Source organism: Phalacrocorax carbo, chromosome 16 (genome assembly GCF_963921805.1).
Source record: "Phalacrocorax carbo chromosome 16, bPhaCar2.1, whole genome shotgun sequence".
NCBI lineage: Eukaryota > Metazoa > Chordata > Aves > Suliformes > Phalacrocoracidae > Phalacrocorax > Phalacrocorax carbo.
The window spans coordinates 6,399,164-6,424,308 of NC_087528.1; the positions used below are offsets into that span (position 1 = coordinate 6,399,164).

The following is a 25,145-nucleotide window of genomic DNA, read 5'->3' on the forward strand; positions in this document are numbered from 1 at the left end:
GGTGTAATTCTGGTGATGGCTTAGTAAATCAGCTGTTGGCTGTTGCCTTGAGTATGGTCTATCATACTGGTGTGGAAAGAAATAAAAAATGAAAGGTTCATATAAGGGGAGATCATAATTTTAAAATACTTGTGTTACTTGGTAATAACAGCATTTCATGGCAAGAACAGCTACATCAGGTCAGACAGTCCTTCTTGATTTAGTGTGCAGGCCATGGCTGGGGACAGGAACAGATGCGCAGGGAAGAGAGTAAGAGATTTTCATCTTTGGGAGGGCAAAATGAGGAAACATCTAAGCCACAATGAATACGATCTGATTATGGTAATAGGGTGCACACTATTATTTAATGAATGTTTCTTTTCAGTGTGTCCCCTAATTCCCATTGTGAAAATCGTGTTGCTTGTCTGTCTGAAATGTATAGCACCTAAAACTGCCTGTCTTCTAGGCACTTGTATGCTGGATTTGAGGAGACATTTTAGTGTAATCTGATGAAGTACTAAGTGTCCGGGGTAGATGCAGAAAGATCTCAACGTGACACAATTTTTAAAGGAGGTGGTTTTGTTATATCATTCATAAAGGCTCTCTCTACCTCGAAGAGGAGACAGAATCCATACTGATTTATGAAGAATTAATATCGTTTTCATGCAGCTTCCTGTGATGAAGTTGTCCTGGTGTTGCTGGAAAACAGCATGGTTGGGTTTTTTTCCCTTTTGTAGTATACATTAATTTTTTTTCCTAAAAAAAAAAAACCAACCAACAACAATACAAGAATGGGAGAGGGGGGAGTGGAAGAGAAACTGTAGTGTTTGGCAGCAGTTCTGAGGAGAACAGGAGGTTCAGTGAGCGTTCACCAGTGCAGTCAAATAGCTACTCAGTCACTTCATGTTATTTGTACAGGAAAGCACATTGTGTTGGTAACAAACGTGGGGTACTTGTTAATATTCATTAGGGAAGATGGGTTTTCTGGGTCTTTGAACTTGAAGGAAGAAAATGCTCTCATCCCCATCCATTCTCTCTTCTCCAGTCTTTCCACCTCTGCTCCCTGCCAGAAATCTCTATAAAGCAAAACAAAACCATCATGGGGCATACTTTGCTTTAAGTGGTGAGGGTTTTTTCTTCAACAAATTTGCCTTTTGTAAAGCGCTTCCCCGCACGCTGCCATACTTCCTTTCTCTTCCCACGTAGCCGACGGGAGACGCCCCTCCTGCATGCAGGAGGACCGATCCCTTTTAGCTCTTTCCGGCTCCTAAATTCAAAAACATTGCATCTATAATATAAATGCTGTAGGTGAAGAGATTTGGTTGGGTAAACTGGTGTTACTTTGGTTGGGTAAACTGGTGTATCATGTAACTGGTCGAAGAAGCAGGATCCGTCCCTCGCCCCTTCCAGCACGCGTTCCCATTGCTGCCATTTCTGGTCTTCAGTTATAGAAGTGACAACCTAAATAATTGAAGTTCCCCACAATAAACTGTCTTGCCCCGGACCTTACGTGGCACAACCAGCTGAAAATCCAAGAATTAAGAAAAGAAAATGTTTGAATAAAAAGAACTCTCGTGTTGACATGATTTCTTTTTATTCAGGTCTGATTGATGAAAAACCACTAAACATTTTGTCCCATAACTCAGGCCAAGCCTTTACAATTATTTTAGGGAGGAAGAATTCTTTCATTTAGGTGCACTTGGGACACCGATAGCATCTGAAAAGAAACCAGTTTTGTACACAAACCTTGGGCAAAAACCTGACTTAAAGAACTTTGTGTAAGGATCCCAGGCCCAGTACAGATTATATATGCCTCCTGGCGGGGGTTAACTCCTTCGGGGACTTCAGATGTCTGTTAATGAGCTCTTTAGTATTATAAATAATGTAGATACATTAAACCGTAGAATATCACATCTCTTCTACTTGCTCCGTTTTCGGAAGGGTGCTCCCGGCCGCAGCATGGATGACATATTTTACTTTTCAACCCGGAAGACGCTGATCTGTAGTTCGAGAAAATGTGTCTTTTTTACTTCACTTCAAACTTTAAACCCAAAAGCCACGCAAACAGCTAATATTATTCCAGAATTCAATGCTACAGCTTTAAGATAAGGTGCCGGGGCGCTCTCGGCGCACACACAGCCGGCTCCTCCCGTTCGCTTTTTTTCTCACGCTGAAAATAACCCACCATATTCATGATAAGAGCATTTTTTTTTCTCTCACCCCCCTGAAATCCACCAAAACTGAAGAAAAATCCAAGTGACTGTTCTTAGCAGCTGTGTGGCCCGGAGTTCAGTGGGGAAGCGGCTTCCTGCCGTCCCTATTCATCACCTGCTTCAAAGGCAGCCTGGCTGCTCCAGTGTGCAGGCCAGGTAGGGTGCCATTGTGCGCAGGCGGGGAGGATTAGTATCAAAGCTGCGGCAACCAGGCCCTTGGTCTCGGGCTGCCATTCAGTCTAGCAGGGAGAGGCTAAGACTGGCCAAGGTCACAGCATCCAGTGTGGTGCGGACTGGGAAAGGATCCTGAGAATAGAGGGCTTCTTATGAAATCATGGTGCAAGCTTGCAGCACAGCAGGTGCCCTTCTGGAACACATACATCTGTTTATGTTGGGATAGCGTAGCTGACAACGGGATAATAGAGCTTTGTTTTTTATAATTTTCTTTTTTCTTTTTATTAAAAAAAAAAGACAACTGTATATACGACAGCGTGGAGGAATATTGAAGGAAGAACTTTTGCTTTGGAAATCATAAAGAAACCTTTAAAAGATTTAATTGCTGGGGTGGGGGGGTTGTGTGTGTATACTTAAGCGAAGGGGAGAGCAGGCTGCCTATTAACCATTTAGGATCCTCAGCCCTGCTGATGAGCAGCAGCCGGATACGGGGGCACCGAACACAGAATGCGACAATGCAAGTTTTTTTTTTGGGGTTTGGTTTTTTTTTTTGTCCGCTCTGACATTTGTACCAACAAATTGGTTAAGGATGCGCTGGATTTGCTCGGTTGTCCCCATTGTTGGAATTGTCTGGAGGAATTCTGTCACGCTAACGGTGGCTTTTTAAAAGGTGAGGTAATAGTGACGTAAAAATAAAATTGCCAACTTGATGAAATTAAGGGGAAAATTAAGCTGTAGACGAGTTGTCATGACGACAAGGATGTTCTATTGATGAACTGTACTCCTCACTGTCCAATCAGATAGTGGAGCTGAAGCTGGAGCATGAACAGGAGAAGACGCACCTATTCCAGCAGCACAACGCAGAGAAGGACTGCCTGGTCCGAGACCATGAACGGGAAATCGAGAAACTGGAAAAACAGCTTCGCGCTGCCATGGCAGAGCACGAGAGTAAAACTCAAGAATGCAGGAAACGAGACGGACAGGTAATGATCAATAACGTTTGAAAGGCGTACGCTTATTAGAAAATGCTAATAATTAGTGTTTCCTGTTTGCCAGCATTGTTGGTGATGCACGCTGTGTGAGCATTTGCGAAACTGGCACGTAAACGTGATTTTGTTTTTCTTTTTTCTTTTTTTTTTCCCCGCTTTCCCCCCTCCCTTCCCACTGCTGAATAGGGCTTTAACTGCAAAAACCACAGGTAGCCAGATTAAAAATCCCATGGTGCGCTATAACTCGGCCTATTTATAATCTTGTCTCATTTTCTTTCATGATGGATTTGTTTAAGAAAAAAAGGTATCTGTTCTTCTCCCCCCCAGCCCTCACACTCACCCCTCCTTTTCTCCTTCCTGGACAAATCTGTATGAATTGTATCTGCTCCATTCGTGTGCTTTTTTTTTGTTTTAAATCTCTGCAGGTAACTCACAAATGGCTTTATTTCATTTTGTTCATGTCTTTTTGTTTCAGTTTTGTATTCTAGATTTGCATTGTGTGTTTGGCTACGTATGTCGGGTATTTGATAAGATGATGTGGGTTTGGGTTGCTTACCATCACGTTTCTTTTCCTACACACACACGTACCCCTCCCATCCTCCATCTCCGTGGTCACTGTTGGAAGCCATTTGGCAGAATAACCCCCAGCTGGGGTAGCATTTGACTCTTCAAACTTCTGGATGAAATGCGCACTGTCAGCATGGAAAATGATCTTTATGAGTTTGCAGTTCAAAAAACATCTTATTGCATTTTTTCAATGTATTTTGTAAGAATGGCATGCTGTATTTTCCTAAGAGCCTATATTTAAAAGGCCTGCGATGGCAATATTGAAAAATCTAAGATGATTTTGTAGTTTAAAGAGTATTCAGAAAATAATCTTTACTAATCAGCATTAGAATTACTTATCGTGCATGGATTATTTTATACCAAAACTGGACACTTTGGTAAGGCATCTTTAACGACACATGTTTTCCGCGCACCACCGCCTTCCCTATGAGATGTAAGACTCTGACATTGAGGCGTTTTCACTTCACTTCCCTGTAGGCTAGTAGGCTGTGTCTTTTACTGGCAGCCATAATGTAGCTAAGTGAAATTGAATATTTAATTTTAAAATGAATTTTTGTTTTTGTTACCTTTGGATGACTCAGACTCTATCAAAACCTGCCTTAAGTAAGTGTGTTGGGAAAAAAACCGGTTGGTTGGGGGAGGATGAGGGATATATTGCAGAGCCAGGACTTATTTCTCCATTTCCACCATTATGGTTTTCCAAGGAAAACAAGAGACACTTTTGTGAGAACACTTGGGAAGAGGATATTCAGATGGCTTCTGAAAAATTAAACTTTGCCCTTTATTCTCCTCTTTAATATAAGAGTGAACAAATATTGAAATTGTTGAAGGGATTGGTTTTTATCTTTGCTTTTTTTTCTTTGGCCCAAGATAGATGCATCTTAACTATAAAGCTCTTTGTGAGTGCTTTTCAAAGTTGCATCGTCCTCTCACCTGCATTCCTGGTGGCGTGTTTGCGTACAAAGGCAGAGCTGAGGCACTCAGGTTAAAAAAAACAGTTTGAGAATTACTTACAGAATTATCCTCTCTACACGCCAGCGTTCATTACAATTACTGTATTGCTCTGTGTAACGCTGAATACAAGGTAGAGGAACTGCCTGGAGCAAATTCACAGAATCTGGGAGGTGTCTTGTAAGTGTATCACTTTTTAGTTCTGTTGTGGGTCACTTCTGGCAAAGACCGGAGCTCAAAGTTTGGATGTGCTTTCTGTTTGCAACGGCATATATAATGTTGCTACAGGTGCTATGTGAAAAACAGGAAATTATCGCAGCTATTAGGAAAAATCTGAACAGTCTGAATAGCAAAAACTTTGGCCTTTTTACAGGGCTTTTCATTGTAGTTTGAATATCGCCGTACAGTCATTAGAACATTGCTGCCATGAGAATGACATGTAAATCAGGGAAGAAAATGCGGTTGCCTTTGACTAGAAGAGCTGTTGTTTATTTAAATTCTAGTAAAATCTATCTGCTTCCAAGGACGCATATTTTTTCCATTTTGGAAAATAAATCGTTCTTCGTTCCTTCCTCTGGTCTTTATATTAGAATTCACTTTTGTCATTGCAGTGAGCTCAATAGACAATACTGGTGTTTCTTGTGGAATAATGGCACATATTTTTAATAACATTTTTTAATCTTTGTTTACTAAAATACGTGTTTTGGACATCTGGCCTGACTAATGGCCAATGTCCTTTATGAAGCATTTGGTGGTCTCTTAACAAAGATTTCACAGTGATTTAATGAGTTTCTGTAGACATAGCTTTTTAAAAACCTGTTAAAATTGTACCATGTTTGACAGCAGTAATTTTTAGGACTGCTTTATATTACAGCGGAGGTGCTATGAGGCAGGAGAAGAGGCCATTTTGCTTCGCTAAATGAAAAGTAGATTTGCTGGGTATTTCAAAAAATTTAAATAATAATTAGTGCTAATCACATACAAGTAGCTTGGTTTGAAGGACCTATCTGTTCAGTGTTTGGTGAGTGATGTGAAAGCACCGTTATTAAAGGTATTCACTGTTATTCTTAAATCCTTTTCCATATCAAAGACTAGCAAATGTTTAAAATACGTATTTCTTACTATATTACTAAAGACAGCTGATTGAGTACTGTGGAACAATTTATAATGTTTCTGAAAAGATTAATTTCTTTTTTTATTGCATATCGAAGGTCTCTACTTTCATATAGGTCTTCAGCTACTACAAAAGACAGTATACAACGTGGTTGGGTTTTATTCGGATATGAATATATTAATGCTTTACTCAGAACTGAAGTATAAAAATTAAGCTTTCAGTGCATTGCCAGATTTTAATTAAATATAAAATCATGTTACTGCTTCTTTGAAATGTAAGTTTAATACATTTTCAGGAAAGGAACTTGATTTAAGTGGATGACCTTTTGTATTGCTGATGAATTTCTGGATAACAGTTGCATTCCACTTTAGCTCTTGGATTTATCCATTTCTAGGAGGCTTGCTTTGATTTTTTTTCACCTAGGGTTTTAATGCTTGGGGAGGAGTAAATTGACATGTAGGTCAATAAAAGTCAAAGCAGTACAAAGGCTTTTATACCATGCTGTGTTCTTGTAGTCTTTTAAATTCTGTACGTTTTCTATGGCCTGCCATAATATTGTTATTCTTTAAATAGTAGCTAATAATACAGGATTTTTTTTAAAGAAAAAGGTACTTTTGATTCACTACTTCTATTTAATTTAGATTTTTTAAATATATATATTACCCGGATTATCTTTTTTAATGACCATTTTTAAGCTATAGTTTCATACGTTATTCTTTCCCCACCTCCCTAAAAATTCTAGCGCATACATTAGTTCACAAACCATAGAAACTCCTTGGATGATCAAGATCTTCCTTTTGTTTTAATAAAAACAGCCTGGCTACTGAATTGGTGGTTTTCTGAAGGAAGACTTCTGATTGCAGAGGATAATACAGCTGGTTTGTTTCTGCAAAATAAGATAGCAAGGTTAGGAGATTTTAATAACCTATGCCTGATGGGCTGTGGTGGCCGTGATGCCAGTTGTACCCTTATATTTTCCCTTTATCCTGTGAATGTCATTCTCTCCCCAGCATCTGACACGTGCCCTCAGCCAGCTCAGAGATTTTCATGTTCCAACTGCCGTGCAAAGTTGGATCATTTTCATGCTTGTTCTTTGACCATTGACCTTTGAGCAAGAAGAAGAAGAATGTACCCCTGTAACTTCAAATATGGTGCTTTACACTAAAGTGAGAGGAAAAAAAGTTTCCGTGAGGAAACTGGATTCTCTTTCCAGGTTCTGTTATGAGATAATTGGCAGGTCCACTGTTTTCATCCAATTGTAATTGGGTCAAGAGTAGCTTGAATGCTGAGGCACGTTTTGCCAGTATTTGTCACTGATGTTATGGTATTTCACTTTAACATAGACATGCTCTCAGAAGTGAGACTGCTTCAAGAGAAGATCACTGGTGTTTGGGGGGTGTCTTAGGGCTCTCGATAAACCATTACTGGCTGGGAAAGGAAAACCTCGAGCAGTTCTGAAGTCATGCGAGCGCACACGTTGGGAATGGAAGCTGCTATAAAAAAGAGCAGGCTGGAGGTGGTGGTGAGAAGTGTTAATAAGGTATTTTCCTGTGGCTGAAGTATCTCTCCTTTATCCTCTCTTGCTTTTTCCACTTCCCGTAATCCCCTTGGCCTTTACCTTTCCAGTTTGCTTTACCTTCTCAGAAATAGGCAGCTCCTTCCCTGGGGCCCAATGTATAGGGCATCCTTTCGTTCCTCTTCTGGCTTCTTCTCCTTGAAAATTTGCTTCTTTGCACTTGTAAACAGTAATCTTTCTGCAGCTGTTGCTTTGCACCTGGTTTTGTCTGAAGTAATTCTGAGCCGTTTGAGCCTGTTGAGTTAACAATAAAAGGTTTATCTTGCCCCTGTGTATGTAGTCAGTCTGAAGTGGTACTGTGCCGATATGTCTGTGTGATGGAGAGCTGTATCAACTATTGACAAGAGAAAATACAGGTAAAAAAAGTAATAGAAATACTATCTACTTGTGTAATGATAACTAAATACCCCAACACATGCACAGTTTCTGTCTGTGTATATATTGCTGTAGCAGTAACTTTTCAGTGCTATACTAATACAGAAGAATTTGGGAGCATTTGTTTCACAATAATAGACTTTCTTAAACTTTGACCTGAGAGACCCTGTTGTTACCATACAGGTAAATCACTGATCAACTCTTCTACTTCAGGTAATTGTTCTAATATCTCCAAACACCGGTTTCCACAGAGATGTTCTTCCAGTATTCGTGGAAGCAGTTTGCTTGATCGTGTCTGGAGGGTACAGATAGATGTAGCCTGTGAAACATTCAGATGTTGCTGGTGCTACTGAAGTCACTTCTGTGTACAATTTTGAGTAAACAAATTCTATGACTCATTTTTTCTTTGACTTCTTTTTGTTTTCTCAGTAGATGTCTTTGGCATGAGAAGAAATGCATTGCTTGCTAGGCAGGCTTTCTCTGCAGACAACCTAAATGATGGAGTTGCAATCTAAATATTTGTTTGTTGTATTTTACTTGGAGAGTAGCTGTTGGGCTGACAGTCAGGCTTCTGTAGACAGACAGCCGTTCCCTTTTAGCCTTTCCTAAACAAAAGCTTTTTGCTATATTGCAGCATGTCTAATTTACCACCAATCAACCCAGGATAATGAACATGACTGTTGATGTAAAATATTTGAAGTACCAAATATTTGTTGCAGTAGTTGTGTGGCTTTCCTTGGTTGTTATTCATAGTCTGCTGACTCGGGGTTGGGAGGGATCCCATTGATGGGGAATATCTACTAAAATCAAGGATCTGATGATGGGCCCTATAGAGACATTCAAACTGGTCTTTAATAGTATTGTTGTGAAGTTGAGAGTTCAGTGAAAGGGCCAAATGCACCAGTCCCTTGGGGAAACACTCAAATACTCTCCCCTATTGGGCACTGGTAATCAGCACAGCTAGTTTCAGCTGTACTTGAGTAAATGCAGAGGAGCTGTGGGAAGAATTTGCACTGCAGCATAGACATAAATCTTTGAGATTATAGGGAAACAGTGAGCCTTTGCTGTAGAACTGAAGCACACAGTCCAGGCCCAGGGTTCCCTCCTTCAAGCACCCCCATCAAGGCGAGGATCTGGGCCTCCTGTGCACCTTCCCCTTCCTTGCTCAGATGAAGCCACCTCGCCATGTTTGTTTTGCATCAAGCACGCTGCCTCTGGTCCCCACTTCTAAGCTGCTGCTTCTGTTTGAGATGCCTTTCAAAAGACTGTTGAACAAGCTATAAACATCTGCCACTTCCTCGCTTAATGCAACCATCAAAGTGTTCTTGTGCTGTAATGGGTGATCATCTATGATCTCTTCCACGTTTTTCATTCAGTCTCACTTTTTACAATAGGACTGAAATTAGACAGTGAGGAATTCAGTGTAGGAGGTGTGACGTTATTTACTCCTCTGTCCTTTTACACTTCAGGCTGTTCAACATTTGAAATATTTACTAAAGAGGTTTTTGGTAGCCATACATGATGGTGCATAAATTATCATTTGCTGATTAAAAATGTTAAGTTAGCTAAGGAGAGAACTGACATTTCGTGCTGTCTACAGTGTATGTAAAAGAGAAAGCAGTTGCCATAGAAACTAGCTCATCACATGATACGAACTCTGATTCCAAGAGGAGTTCTTTTCAGCAAAAAGGAATTTATACAATATGAAATTGAATATATATGGTAGTTGTTTTTACACTGTAATCAACATTTTTATATTCATTGTTTATTTTAATTTTAAATATTGGCAACTGAAAAGGTGGAGTATGTGATTTCACTTGCGCAGGAGCAGAGTGTATATCAATATGGCATTAATTTTATTTTCTCTCAATACTCCTTGTTTAGGAAAAAGTTACTATTCACTGCACAAACATTGATAAATATAAAATAGTTTCTCTGAGAAAAAATAAGATCAGCCTTGCTCATCTGCAGGGTAAAGGATCTTTACACCAGTTTTTAACACATACACTAGGTGTGGCTTTGCATCTAGGGTTTGTGTGTGGTGGTTACAATGGATATTTAACACTAATAGACAATATGCTATACATAATGTGAAATTACTTTTAAAATTGAAGTTATATAAAGGAATACTGAAGTAATAAATGATCAAGCACGTTAGTAAACACAGAGCAGGTGGTAGTAACTGTAGTGTTTGAGATGGTGTAACATAATGTCTAAGCAGAGGCAAAAATACTGTGTTTCTCTTCTGCAGAAGTGGTCAACTTACGATGTAAGCGCTTGATTTTGAAATAAAAGGAGCATGCGCTTTCTCTTTGAAGTTCAGTGTATGGCAAAGGCAGACTCCAAAGTTGCTTATTGATATTACTTCCAAGTGTAAGAGTCGAAATCTTCTCTTTTGAATGTAGTTTCTGTGATATTAGATTGTCCCAAATATTACTACTCAACTTGTGGTTTGGTAAACGTCTGCTGTACGGAGGGGCTGCTTACTCACAACATTCTTTGCTAATGTTTTTAGTTCTTTCGAAAATCGCTTTTTAGAGTTATAATTTGCTAGAGAGAGTGTTGAATAGAAGGAATTTGACTTCTCCCAATCCATAGAACAAGAACAGCAATTTGGAAAACAGCAGCAATATCTACTTCAAACATTCCGCTGAATGGCTGAAGGGACATGCTCTAATAGGAGATCAGGAGTCACACTGAAGTCTTTCACAGCATCATAGAACAATTTGGTTTGGAAGGACCTCTGGAGGTCATCACATCCAACCTTCTGCTCAAAGCAGGTCTAACATCAAAATTACATCATGTTGCTTAGGGCCAAGTCCAACTGAGTTTTGAAAATCTGCAATGATGGAGATTTCACAACCTCCCTGAGCAACCTACTCCAGTGCCTTACTAATCTATTGTGCAATTTCTTTTCCTGTATGTCCAGTTTGAATGTCTGTTGTAACAATTTGGATCTGTAGCTTCTTGTCCTTTCACTGCCACCTTCAAGAGTCTGCCTCTGTCTTCTCTACAATTTCTCTCTTCAGTTAGCTGAAGACAGCAATTAGATTCCTTTTTAGTCTTCTGTTCTCCAGGCTGAACAAACCCAGTTGTTTGAGCTTCTGGAAGGTCCTAGTGGCCCATTGCTCCAGCTCGCAGAGTTTGAGATACCTGTGAATGGCAACCCTGCTCTACAGCATACTGACTGCTTCCCCCCAAGAGATGTCATCTGCAGTATCACACAGGGTTCATTGTGTCCTACCATCAAGGTCACTGATGGAGATGTTGGGCTGTGTCAGCTCCATTTGACCTTTGAGAAATGCCACTTATAGCTGGTTGCCTGTTGACTCCTGTTCTTCAAACCCAGTGGTGCAGTGAGTTCTGTGCTCATGTTGTAGTGCACCCATCCAGTCTATGTCTCTTCAGTTTGACTATACAGATGCGATAAAAGTCTGTATCAAAAGCCTTGCTAAAGTCAAGATAAAAGACTGATAATTCCCACCTTTCCACAGAGTCAGCCATTTCATTGTAGAAGACAGTGTGGTCAAGCAGGATTTGCCCTTGGTATATCCAGGTTGGGTGTTCCCAGTGACCCTTTTATTCCTCGCGTGCCTGGAAATTAATTTCCTGGAGTTTTACTCTTTAATTTTTCCAGGGATGGAGGTTAGGGTGTCCTGTCTATGACTACCCACTAAGGTGCTAGGTATTGCAAATTAAGTAGTTAATTTTTTTAGACTGTGCTTTTTTTCTTGTCCCTGCTTTTAGAGAAAGATTATCCAAAATCAATTCAGTCTCTCTTCCTTAGGTCAGCAGATGTTAATTCCATCCACTCACTGCCACCATAAATCAAGATTTGAACAGTAGTCTAGCTGTTAAATGATTTATCTGATAGGAGAGATTTTATGATCCATTCAGTTCCTCAATTCAAAGGTATTATAAATACCAAATGAAAGAATGAAACACTAGAAGAGAAATTATGACAATCTGTAGTTTGGAATGTTAACACCACTTGTTTTGGCAGTATTACTGGTCTTAAAACAATAGGATCCATATGGATGCTAATTTTCCCAATTTTGAGTAATAAATACAACCTCTTTATGGTTTAAGTAATGGCATTACTCAATACCACTGCAGGGTCCAGTAGATGGTTTCATGATGAGGTAATAAATAGCAATTTTGGGGAGCTGATTATTTGTATTTTTCTTTTATGTGGTTTATGATGGGGGAAGAAGAAATCACAAAACCAGTGAAAAGCCTTGCCCTCTCCTGTAGCTGACATACTTTGGCTGAAGATATGTCAGCTGAGAAATATGAGACCATCCATAAAGCTCGGCATGCTCCCACATTAAAGTGTTATAGAGAAACCTTCAAGTGGAAAACCAGTAGCAAATTGCAGCTGAGATGCTTATGGCATACTGCACTGTCCTGGGCGCCCTACTGCTGCTCTGCTTATTCCTCCGTATATTGCTTTAGTTGGGAACAAAAACGGAAGACTTCTCTGGTTTTCCTCTATTTCATAAGACAGGAGCTCTGAGGGGAAACAAAACCCAAACCCCACAATGGGTTATCTGCGGATCTGAAGATGATGTTATTGGCACAGACACCAGGCCGAGTGCTTTACAGTTAAACATCTCTGCAGCTGTTTGCCCACTGGCCCAACCCTGCTGTAGCAACTCTTCGAAGTCTCTGTTTCTGCCTCAGATGTTAGGAATTTGCTAACCCATCAGCTGGAGGGGTAGCCAAGTGCTCTGCACTCTTTTAGCACCGCTCCTCACGCCAGTGCTGCGCTCAGCGTGTGCTCCCAACTCCCTCTCCTTGTTTCAGCTCCAGGAGGCAGTTTCTGCTCCACCCCTTCCAAGCTGCTCAATCTCTTTTTCTACCAAAGCACCGTCTCTTGGCAAGCCCCGCCACGTGAGGTGTAGGCTTAGTTTTGTCCTGCCAGTTCTGAGCAGTGAGTAACAAATATGTTCCAGTGAAGGCCTCCTGACCGGGCTCCATGGGACATGCAAACCAAAGAAATGAGGCAACTCTGCGCAATGCGAGGAATCCTGTTGGACCTGGGTGGTGGAGCCTGTCAGTCGCTGGTCTTGTGCTCTGGTCAGCCCTGCTGTGATCCATCTCCTCAGGGAAGTCAGCTGAGAAGAGACCATTGCCTGCCTCCTTTTCTGAACTGGGGCTCTGCATTTGGTCCTCGGGCAGGACCAGCTGCCCTGCCAGAGCCCTTGGAGGGCCCACGTAGTCTTTTGTATTGCTCCACATTTCCCGTCCTGATTCATTATCTCCTTGTCTTTTCTGCTGCCATTTGGTGTTTCTGCTTTCCCTCAAACCCAAATAAGAGTAGAGATTTTAGGTTCTGCATTTGGAGAAATTCCAGATGAAGAAAATTTCATGTGTCCTCAGCTATAGACTTTGGACGTGTGTTAGGCATGTATGTTCAAGCTTACAGAGCTGTATACGCCTTTTTTGCAAGTTGTCTTTTTCTCTTCTTGGAAGCCTACTTTTTTTGTTGTTGTTGTTAGAAACAAATTAGAAAGAAAATACATGTTTTAAAATACAGTATTTTCCATATGAAGTCAGGCAGCAGAGCTGTTCTTTGGTCCGGTCACCTTTGAAGAAATGATTGTCATCTTTAACAGATCCTGTTTCTTCATTTTGAAAGACTGGCACAGACTCTGACAGTGATTTAAGGTCTTTAGTGTTGATTTCATGCGAAAAAATATTTTTCACAGTATGACTTTAAAGTAGACTTTTTTCTTCCAATTACTCTACATGTTGGCAGCAAATTAGCTTTGAGGGAATATTGTGCACATCATAGTTCTCCGTTGATGTATTGGGGAGTCATTTTTAGATCTTTTAGCTCAGTCGGACCAATGACTGACATGGTTCATGTCTTCCATTTCTGTAGATTTGAAAGACTTCCTTTTGACAGGGAAGGTGATATGGAAAAAAGAAGCCAAAGTACAAGAAATGATTGGCAAAGTGATGATATCATCAAATGTTCAAAGGCTCTGCAAATTGAAGCTTATTAGGCTGACATTTTGTCTTCTATTCAGCACTAATTGGAATCATGCCTGAGTGCATGATGTGGAAGGGACTTAATACCTGAATGTTTATCATGACAAAATGACAGAAATCGATGTCAAGGATGCTGTAGATTTCTGTTTAATGCAGAAAACAATATATTTCAAACTGCAGTTACGTATCTCCATAGTAATTTGTATTCATATGTTTGAAAGTCCTCCTGAAATATTGCAAATAAAAAACCTTTATTTTTGGCCCCTAAAATATTGGCCTGATCGTGAATATTCCATTTTCAGGTTTTGAAGTTGTTCTTTGGAGTTCATAAAAACAACACTGATGTAGTAAAAAAAAAAAAAAAAAAACCAAACAAAAACCAAAACCCACAAAAAGACCTGACACAGTGTTTTTACTTGAAACAGATCTGAAAATCCCATGAAGAGTGAACTCCATCTTTTGCATGGGTGATACAATTCTTCTGAAGTTGTCTCTGACAGCTTGAATTCTTTTGTAGTCTGTGCTTTCTGCTGTATTGGCATCTGTAAAATGAGTTTAGAAAAGAGAAATAGCAAGGAAAGTGATTTTGGAAAGGCAGCCACTGCAAACACAGAGTACGCTGGAGTATTTGGAAATAGCTGCATGTTCTCCCGCTGTATTTGGTGTCACTAGGGATTTCCGAGTTCGAGGTACCTGCCACTTCCAGGGGATGCACGTGTGCTGCCTGGGGTAGCCCACATGACCAGTGGGTTATTCTACATCTTCATCTTGGCCCTTATGAAGTTGAATTCAGATCTTCAATGAAACTTCTAGTATAATATGAAATTAGTATTTATTTAACTGTCCGTGGAAACAACTAGCTGTTAGTTGAAATCATTACCTGAATTACTGTTTCTAATGAAATATAGATGGATTATTGCAAAGGAATGTATTTTAAAAAAAACCAAACCCACCACGAATCAGTGTAGTCTGGATGCTCATGGGAATTACTGGTCATTATGTGCATTATGTGACCGATACCGTTGCCTGTGTGTTGTTGTAAACTCCAGAAATCCTGTAGCTAATAAGGTGCTGACAAGCAGTAGTTTAGGGGCTGATGGTAATTATTTGTATTGCTGGAATCCTCTCAGGATTCTGAGTCTATGTTGTGTTAGTGAAAATACATAACAGCAGACATTCCTGCCCCAGTGAGCTCATAACATAAATGTGCTTATAGGGTGTTAGAAGTGGGTGCAGCAAGCAGAAGGTTGAGGACCTGTGATAAACAGTGAAGTTTATCTGTAGGTTGATATGGTTTGAGCAAGAAAGCAGAAGACACAGCATGGGAGCTGCTTCCTTCAGGTGGCTCTACTAACGACATAGTAAAAATGCCTCTCTGTGATGTGTCTGTGGCATTAAGAGACACCTAAAGTACACTGGATACTTGCCATATCTGCAGTTGCTGCTCTTGTCAAAGTTTTCTTATGCGATGGAACAGAAAAGGAAAAATGTTTGTAGGTGGGAGATGAACATGTGAAGAACATCTTTGTTCAAAGTTTGGGAACGCTTGTGATGATTTACATGCTTATGTAAATGCTGGTTGTTCAAACTATTTAAGCTACATTTAACAACAACTAACTGTAAGCCTTCTGAAACTATATATCGTCTTGATTTCTGTGTAGGAAAGCAAATTTGAAGAATAATTTGTTATTGTCACTTTTGATCTGTTGGATACTGCTGTTGGGGAGTGGAGGAGGAGAGAATGGAACAGGACCCAAGCTGTCAATATACCATTGGTATTATTAGAGAGAAAATACTAGTTTTCCTGCTAAAGTCAGTTGGGGGGATGTGAGAGTGTGCGTGTTTGTATGTATATGTGTATGAGTATGTGTGTATATGTATTATTGCCCTCTAATGGATAGAAGCTGAATGGCTCATCTTTGCATGCTTATGGGTTTCTGTAGCAAAACATTGTTTTCAGGGTGTCTGATATTTTCCGTTTTAGAAGAATCTTGTAATGTTTATTCATAAGTCTGATACATATTTTGTGGGTAACATTCCTTTAGCTTATAAAACTAATTTGAAATTCAGTAGAAAGTCCCACAGCTTAGAAATTGCCCTTTCTTTGTTCTCTGAAGTATTATTTAATCTAAATTACAACTGCTTAGAATTTGCCATTTTCTTTTCCCGTTTTTACCATAATGCTAAAATAGTAACTGAATATGAACAGAAGGTACACCTCTGTACAATGGCAACATCAATGGCCTTTGGAGAGAAGTAGATGAGTGGAGCTCACTCCTCTTGCTTTATACCATCCAGAGCACGCTCCTGTCTCATAACGCTTCTGCTGAGAGCCCCACGGAACCAGGATCTGCCAAGCTTCTGGGTGGAAGCGGGAGGGAGGTCTTCATCTCACTCCTCTGGTCAACACCCTGGCTGGAGCGGGCGTTCCCTGTGGCCGCTTCCACCCCCTCCTGCTGAGCAGCTTCCTGGCTGCTCGCTCATGTAGTTTGTTTGCTAGGAAAAGTGGCCGAAGTGTGTAATGTTCATATATCGAGGTTTCAAATCTTGGTGAGATTCATTATAAAGTCAAGTGTTCCAGTGATGCACGGGAGATTAGGTTTTGGTTTGCTGTTTAAATAAAACTATCTTTGAAGGTAACTTTCGAATAACATGAGAAAGAAGGTGGCAGGTTAGTTGGAAATTGGATTTACAATTGTTTGTACTGAAAGTAGTCCACTTCTACATGTTCTTTATAGCGCAGTCCTAATGTAGTAATGTTTCTTCCTAGCAGGACTCTGTTTTCTTTCAGTAAATACCTCTGGAAGAATTAAATTCCAGGATTACATTTCTTCTCTCTGCAGCCATAGACTTTTCCTTTTCAAAATTCCCCGTGCTTGCTTTTGCAGTTGGATAACTATACAGGGTTTTGAACACACAGCAGAACATTTGTCGCTAACAGCTTGCCTTCATCTCCAGTTGCAGGTGCATGCGGTGTTCAGAGTAGCAGTGAGTATCCGTTATCTTCCTCCCCTTGAGGAGGTTCATGACGGTGGTTGTAGGCAGCGTGGTTATTACAAAGAGGCTCCTGACGGATATGGACTGCCACAAGCCAAACAGCCATAAAATCATCTAAATGTTCTGGGGAGACCAGCAACTGATCTCCCAAAGCTCTGCTAAGGTACCTCCAATCTCTCTGTGCATGAAGTTTTAGCTGAGTCCATCCATTTATGATCCAATTAACAAGCTGAAACTAGGTTGGAAGAGCAGTAAGAGAGTACGTTCATCAAATTCCCTTGTAATGACTGTTCTCACGCGAATGACTCCTGAGGTGTGATACAATGCAAGGTGCGCGTTGCTGGCTTTTCTGGTCCCTCCCCAGGGCTGGGGGCCTTCCCTGGGCCCTTCTTGCTCAGCTTGGCAGGCACACTTTCACCAAAGACTATTGGAGTCATCTGAGAGCTTACTCCTGGGAGGAAAATAAATTGTCCCTGGGTTCTGGGCTACGACATTTTCCACTCATGGTGGAAACAGAAAAAAAATTGCATATGTTAACAGAGAGGTGAAGGATAGATATTGCAGGAGCATCTTCTCAGCCTGAGATGGGGACTTCATCTGCTTTTATAAATATTGGTGTTTTTCTTCTGAATGTGATGTTTCCTAGCAATATGGGTTTTTTTCTGAGAAAAGTTATTTTCTACTTACAATACATTGGCAGCCATTGTGTGTATTGTTTGGGATCAATTGAGGAATTTCTCTAAATGTTATTTTGATTTGATGACTTTGTTCATCAGTGCATTATGAAAGCTCTGATTGTTTAGTGCACAAGAAGGGAGCAATACATTACTGGGTCACATGCTGACTTAATGCATGCACATTGTGATGGCAGTAGTAATAGCACCATTAAAGAACAAAAGGTAGCAACACATAGTAGCTCTGTATCTGGCCAATCCCCTCAAATTACCATAAATATTTGAGCAATCTGAATAGTTTTGGACTCCATAGCGAAGCTTTCCTGTTCTTATCTGGCACTGAAGGAATGTGAAATAAAGTATTCATTTAACATAGTATAAAAATATGTATGCTATGCAGTTATAATCATGTGTCATTAATCAGAAAATACTGCAGAAACTCTGACAAATTAAAAACACAAGGATGTGTCTGCAAGGGCTTTTTCAGTCATTAAAAAGCTGCTTCACCTCTCAGGCAAACTATTTAATGGCAACTTCTTGCTCAGTGTACTGACATCTTCAAAGGCTCTGACATCTGTCGGCCTTTGAACTACCATTAAAAAATATTATCCCATTTCCATTCTTTTATGCCCATTTTTTTAATTATAGCCCTTCTTTCAAGTTCGGAGCACGGTTGGTTTAAATGATGCTGTCCTTTCGTTTTCAGCCACCCAGCTGCGGTTTGAATAAATTGATGTAGAATCAAAGGCGGGACTTTAAAGGGAAAAGGTTTGATGGACTTGGACTCCGAACCAGATGAGGTTTTATGATGAAAAGGGTTTAATCCCAGCACAGGCATCGCTTCTATCAGTCGAGCAGTACAAAGCGATTCATATATATAGGTTCACGAGAAATGATCTATTTTTTTTTTAAACAGCACAGATCTCTTCAGGACTTGCAAATGTGGCATTAGCTAATATTCAGAGAGCTGATTTCCTTTCATCCACCAGAAGCTTATGATTATAGTACAGTTCTCGAATTGGAAATGAGAGCTGCAACACAGATTTAAAGCTATGCTGTCTGATTTGTATTCAATATACATGTCACTGCGGGACAAGCTAGTCTAGGCCGAGCTGGTTCAATAAAGGGAAAAACAGTTTCAGCATCTGAAATTCGGGGAGGGGGGGAAGGTACCAATTAATTCTTACCTGCTCTACCTGAGTATTGTGTCGGATACTTAGTAGATTACTATCATTTCTAAAGCTGCGCAAGCAAAGCCCTGTGATAACATTTCTTTGGCATCTTTTGCATCAGAGGCAGAGAAAATACACAGCATTAATCAGTAATGGCTTTTAATGTAGTCATTTATATGGAAGGCAATGTTTGTTTTTCTGTGCATGAGTTTCAAGGAGGTTTAGCAGAGACAGCCTTTATAGCAGTAGCCTTCATTACTGCGGTAATTAGGCATGCACATGAGAAAACTGAAATCTCTCTCTCAACAAATACATCAGATGCCATTTGTCAAAAAGACCACCTCATGGTATTCAAGAAATAATTTCTCTAATAGTTCCCTGGTCTTTGTGCTTCGTGTTTGTATAAATGTCGTACATAGTCATGATTTCCTAGTTTTACATAATAAGATTGTGACCTTCAAAACAGTGATGCTTTCCAGAAAAGTAAAGGCAGTAGATTTCAAAAGTCTGCAAATTATGTCCTCTTGAAGGACTGTGCTTCATTGTTGTACAGAAAAGAGACCGCTCCATTTGGTGCTCTGCCTCCAGTCAACAGTTCCTCCTTCAAGCTCTTCCCACAACCGTTGTTCCCTGCCAGAGTATTCAGTTTGGGAGTAATGCCTTGTTCCTGATCTATTAATGCAATTTTGAGTTGGGTTTTTTGCGGGGCTGGGGAGGTGGGGTTAAGGGGGGGTGGTGGTGTAGTAAAAATAAAAATGGACCTGTATAAATGGATATAATTAATGGGTCATTTTATTTTACTGGTATTTCATATAATTTGTATGTTTAGTATGTATTTTGATTTTACGTGTAAACTATATATTAATATTTATTCAAAGTACAGTAGATTTAAAACAGTTGCATAAATAAATCTGAAGAAATTCCTGCCCCAGGATGCAGCAGCCTATTTGTCATTCAGAAAACGAAGTGGCACCAACAGAATTCAAGGACAAACTGAGAAGGATGAAAAGGATAGAGATCAATGTAAAGGTGCCAGAGAAAGATACTGAGCCAAAAATACTCTCAATTCCAAGAAAAGAGATGTTATGCAGACAGTTTTCATTTATTTTGTACAGATCATCCTGTGATTGATCTTGTCCTTCTGAACTGGTAGCTGTGGAGCATGATGCTTCCAAAAGGTCTCTGAACTCAGAGGAGCCACTATCGAGATGATGGTACTAGTGCAACCAGCACTTGAGGATGAAGGTGCAGAGAGGGAGACTAGAAACGGTGTCAGCCATCTGTGTGTGCACAAAACACACAATGGGTACCATCAGCCGATGCCTTTGACTCCAACCGAACACCTAGCTTGCAGTAAAGCCTTCGTTCTGTAGGACTTTCATCCTTAGATGGAGGTGACAAATTTATCTGTTTGATATAAGGATTGTCACTAGTCAACTAGAATATGCTTCGTCCAATGTGGAGTTGATTTTGAAAAGGAGAAAGTCAGTTGTTGCACGTGTGTGTAATTCTACATCTTTCTTGTGTAAGCAGCTAATGTATAGATAAGAATTTACCACAACTCATTCATTAACAGATATACTGCAACCGTTGTTACTGCCTTGCAGAAATGAGGGGGTTTTTGAAAGTTAGAAGCTGATTATTTCTTTAAAGTCTAAACCTGTAAGTGACACAGTTTTCATTTCTGAAGCTGCTGGATTTCAGGATTTCTGCCCACACATATTGCCATTCATGAGACCGAGAATGAGGACTTCATGCTTGGTTAAAGACTGTCATCTTCAATATAGCAGCATGACATCAGTAATGAGAGAGTTTCCTGGCGAATTAGGTTCTTTAGTAGAGCAGAATAGTACACACAGGCTAGTGTATTTAAGTTGTCTTTAGTCATTGGCCCGGAGAATAACAGCGTTAGGTTCCTTAGTTGGCTTCCTGTAATTATGCTGGAGTTTTGAAAAATTTCTCTTTTTCACCTTGGTTAACAGTCAGGGCAGAGCTTGGACAGTAGCGTGAACTCGAGTCTGGCTCCAGTCCCTCAACTGCCTGTTGAGGTCATGGCAGATGGCCTGAATGGGAGTTAGTGTCCAAAGTTTGCATTTCTACAGGTATATTAACTTCAGGAACTGAAGGTGGGAGACATCTTACGCACAAACAGTTATTACTTAGGCTTTGTATCTGCATCTTGTCTTGTTTGTCCTGTCAAGTTTTGCAGCCGATGCCATTTCCGTTAGTCACCATAAAACCCTGATGGGATGCGTGGGGTAAAGCTTCTGGAATACTCAAAAGATGTGTGTGTGTTTCGAGCAGTTGTGTAAAGAAATGCATCCAAAAAAGAAGTGTCTGGTGCTTTGCTGGGTGGGTTTTTCTGGGGTGGGATTGTTTTGGGTTTCTTACTTAGAGTGAAGTCTTTTCATTAGCTGACAGGGCAAAGGCATTTCTCATAGGCAATACGGCCTGTACCTCTTCTGGGGACAAATTAGGAATTATAATACGTTTAATTTTGCTGCCTCAGAGATGAATGTCTGTAGTAATCCTTAAATCTGTAATACATCATGTCTGCATTTAAATCAGAATAGCATGTTGTTCAGGAAATGCTAAAGCTTTTAAATTTAATATGTGGAAAATTTAAATGCAAATGTTTTTTAAAAGCTTTGTTTTAAGGGATGCTGGACATAGAAATACTCTATCAGGTTGACAGGTAGTACTTCCCAGTCTGCTGCAGAGATCTTTAGCCTCCATTTCTGTATTCCACTGCAGGAAAGTCCTATCCTTCCTTAAACATCAGTAGCTTTTCTTCACTTTCAGAGCAGCTTTGCTCCAATGTTATTTCAGAACGGAATATATCTTTAACATTCATCCCAAAGGAATATTTTCCTTTCACATCCTGAAATGCAGGAAATAAAGCTTTATATTTTTTGACAAAGGAAAACAGGGAAGACTAAACATGTGGTTGGTGTAATTTTCATCAATCAGCGTTTAGGGGTAGGTGGTTGTGGTTTGTACGGTGCAGTAAACCTGGCATTAAGTAGAGATTTTTATTTAGTTTTTCACCACTCTATTTTATCTATGTTCTGTTCTCACAAGTCATTTTAGGGCATCACTGCAGGAAGTAGGTATTTATGGCTGGGTTTTTTTCATCTCCGTTGTATTTAAGTTACATTAATGCAGTTACGAGGATTACTAGGTAGTTGCCCAGTTGAGTGTCTCCGTTAGATTTCTTAGAAAGACACAAGGCAATGAGTCCACCTACTAGTCCTTCCCAGGTAGGTCTCTTAGTGGTCTTACTCAAATCATTTTGTTTGTACAAAGTAAAATACAAACGTAAACACTTCTTTCATCTGATAGAAACATAAGAGAATGAAGGCTGGGTGTTTTAATTTTTGACTCACTAATCTATTTCAAAGCAAATACAGTAAATCAGGTAACAAGAAACTGCTCTGGATCTGTTTTCCAGGCAAAAGGGCCAAGTCTTTTCCAGGTTTTAGAACTGTTAAATGGAAAATTTATTTACATTTATCTCAGTTTCAACCTAGTAAGTAATCCTTTCGCTCACCAGTGCACTGTATTGTTTAGTTACATGCGTAGGCTTGAGGTTCTTCCATTTGCCAAAAAATCATTTTATTAGGAAGGCAGTGATAATAACCAACCTGTATGAAGTTCTGCTCTCTAGCTGCTGTTAACTAAATTAGAATCAAATGTACTTATGTAAATTAAGAAATCAAAATAAGCTCCGTTAATTTTAAGCTCTTTGTGGAGCTGTTCAAATGGATGTCTGATCTTTCCTTCTCTCCCCCTCTCCTTTTTTAAAAAAAAAAAAAAAAAGAAAGCAAGCCCAGGAGTTTGTAGCTTAAGTGCCATTTACATTAACTGGGATTTAGGCAGCTAACCAGCTTCTTTAAAAGTCCAGATCTATTTCAGTGCATTCCTTTTTGAAAAAAAAAGATCAACATTTGTGTTTTGGTTAATACCATGTAACAGCAGACCTTGAGAATCTGCTACCCCTTTCTCACGTGTAGTCATAGATGTAGAAACGAGAATGGTGCCAAATTTTCAGTGTAACTTTTCCTACCGACATCTTGATACCTGTGTCTTGCCATATATTTCTGAGGGCTGGAAAAAAAATATGCAAAGTTAGTGAACAGTTTGGAGGTTAGATTACCTATGGAAATGTTGCTTTATGAATGACATGGATAGACTCTTTTTTCATTAATTCTATTGAAAATGGAGCTCAGCAGAAGATAGTTTACCTTTATTGTTCTTCATGAGTCACCAGTTCATTGTGTTTCAGGAAAATGCTTAAGCTGTAGAACAGAGGTAGACAAGATACAGTAAATGTATTACCAAGAAATAAAATTTAAAGGGTGCTGGACTTTTTTGGGGACTGTGTTAAGTGCAAGGGAAAAAATGAAGTTGACCATGGTGTGACTATGAAGAAGAGAGTGATGTTTAGCCACCAGCAGCGCTGTACAGGTGGAGTGGTGTTAAACCTGTCCCCACCCCTAGCTAACACCCCAGTAGATACAAAATAAGCAATTGGTACCAACAGACTTTTATCAGATTCATAAATGTTAGAGGTGTTTTTCAGAGCATACACAGTGCTGAAAGAGTCCAGGAATCTTACAGGAGAGGTTTGACATTTAAAAGCAGCTTAATGCTGTTAAAATTAATAGAATAAATATGTAAGTTAGCAGCTCAACACCTCACTTTACAAGTCCTAGTGGATATTTCAAGAGAGATGTCAGAGGTACATTCGCAAAGGTGAGAAAAGCTGGTATTGTGCTGAGATGGAGCCCTGTAATACGAGGCTTCAGATTTTACACTGCTGAGCAGCAGACATTCTCCTGTTAGTACTGTGGTTGCCTTCTGCGCAACATTCACCTTTTGACTCTAGAGAATGGCCACTCTTCGTATGCGGTGCAGGGTAGTGAGCACAGCTTTGGTTTGTGTGACAGTTTTCTTACAAGAGAATACCTAAACTTGATACCGTGCAGCCTGATTCATAAACTGTGAACATTTGATTAATGAACATATTAATAACTTCACCTCACCCCTGCAATGTACCCATATACCTGCTATGTACTCATATATAAAGATGTCTTGCAGCTAACACGTTGCGCAACAGCACCAACATTACGGACAGCGTTTTTTCCCTCAAGAATAAGGACTCTTCAGTATGCACATGTAATAAAATGCATCTCTCTGAGTATCCAAGTTCTAGCTTTGATATTTTAGTGTTTCCAGGAAGTACTATACTGCTGGTCAGGCCCACTTACAGTTATGGTAGTGCTAGCAGAGCTCCTGCGCTTCCGTGATTTCCTCCGGAAGAGCTTGCACAGCTCCGTGCTTTTTGGAAAATTTGATCAGCGCTCGTACGAGGTGAGGCCAACGTGTTGGTCATCGAACTGTTGTTCATTTTCACTTCATTTCACACCATTTCATTTATCTCCTCCCTTAATTACCATGTTTATGGGCCTATGTGTTCTTACCCAAAAGGCATTTAAACTTGACAGTGTAATAGATTGTGCTGTGAAAGCTAAATAGCTGTTTATTACTTATCTGTGTTAATTTGTGCTCTGCCACATCATTACCCATGTGCTAATGTGCATGACATTTGCGGAAGTAGTTTTCTTTGCAGATCGAACCTATCTTTTTAAGGATTCATAATATTGACAAATTGCTGGTTTTACCAGTCACTAGAAAAATTGGATAATAAATTGTTAAAGTATTTTAAATTAAATTGTTGTGTTATAGAAATATTTTCAATAAAGTTGGGTAAAAATGGAGACAATTGAGTTAATGACAAAGCCTAATTAAGAAGATGACATTACAAACTTGAGTTACTAGATTTTAATGACTCTTGCAAGTTCAAAATTCTTTTAAAGTGTCAGTTTAGATTTGATATCTCTTCTGATTTAGATTGTAGCTTAAACAAAAAGATGGCTTTTTTCAGCACTGCTGTGTACCCTTTGTATCATTGTCATGTTACAAAAGAGCCACAAATACAGCTGCCAGCTGGCTGAACTGGCCAGCTGAAATTCATCTGGCATGGAGAAAAGCAGAGGTATACTGGGAGCCGTGAGTCCGCCTCAGTAGGATGCTTTGTGGACAAAAAGATCAGAGAGCTGTTAGGACTGTGCCTGGCCTTTGGTACTGCACTTGGTTGCCTAGCTCTGTTATCTCGTCGGGGTAAAAATCCTGGGGGTAGTTCCCTAAAACCTGAATGAGATCAAGTGTAAGACCAATTGTTGTGACTTGCTGAAACTGCAATAGTAAGGCTCATTAATATAAACCAGTTTTGTTTTAAAGACAAACCAATGTTACACATCTTTGAAGTTCTTACAGCTATATTTTTTCTAAGCTTAGAGCTGCC

General features: G+C 39.8%; 1 protein-coding gene across 8 annotated transcripts in view; it reads left to right on the plus strand.

The window, feature by feature from the left end:
* Positions 1 to 25,145, plus strand: part of CEP112 (centrosomal protein 112) — a 173,201-nt gene that overhangs the window by 79,506 nt on the left and 68,550 nt on the right. For all 8 annotated transcript variants that reach the window (XM_064467132.1, XM_064467135.1, XM_064467134.1 and 5 more), the window contains one exon: positions 3,167 to 3,349. In XM_064467132.1, the coding sequence (XP_064323202.1) occupies positions 3,167 to 3,349 (183 nt within the window). The remainder of the gene's footprint in view (positions 1 to 3,166; positions 3,350 to 25,145) is intronic.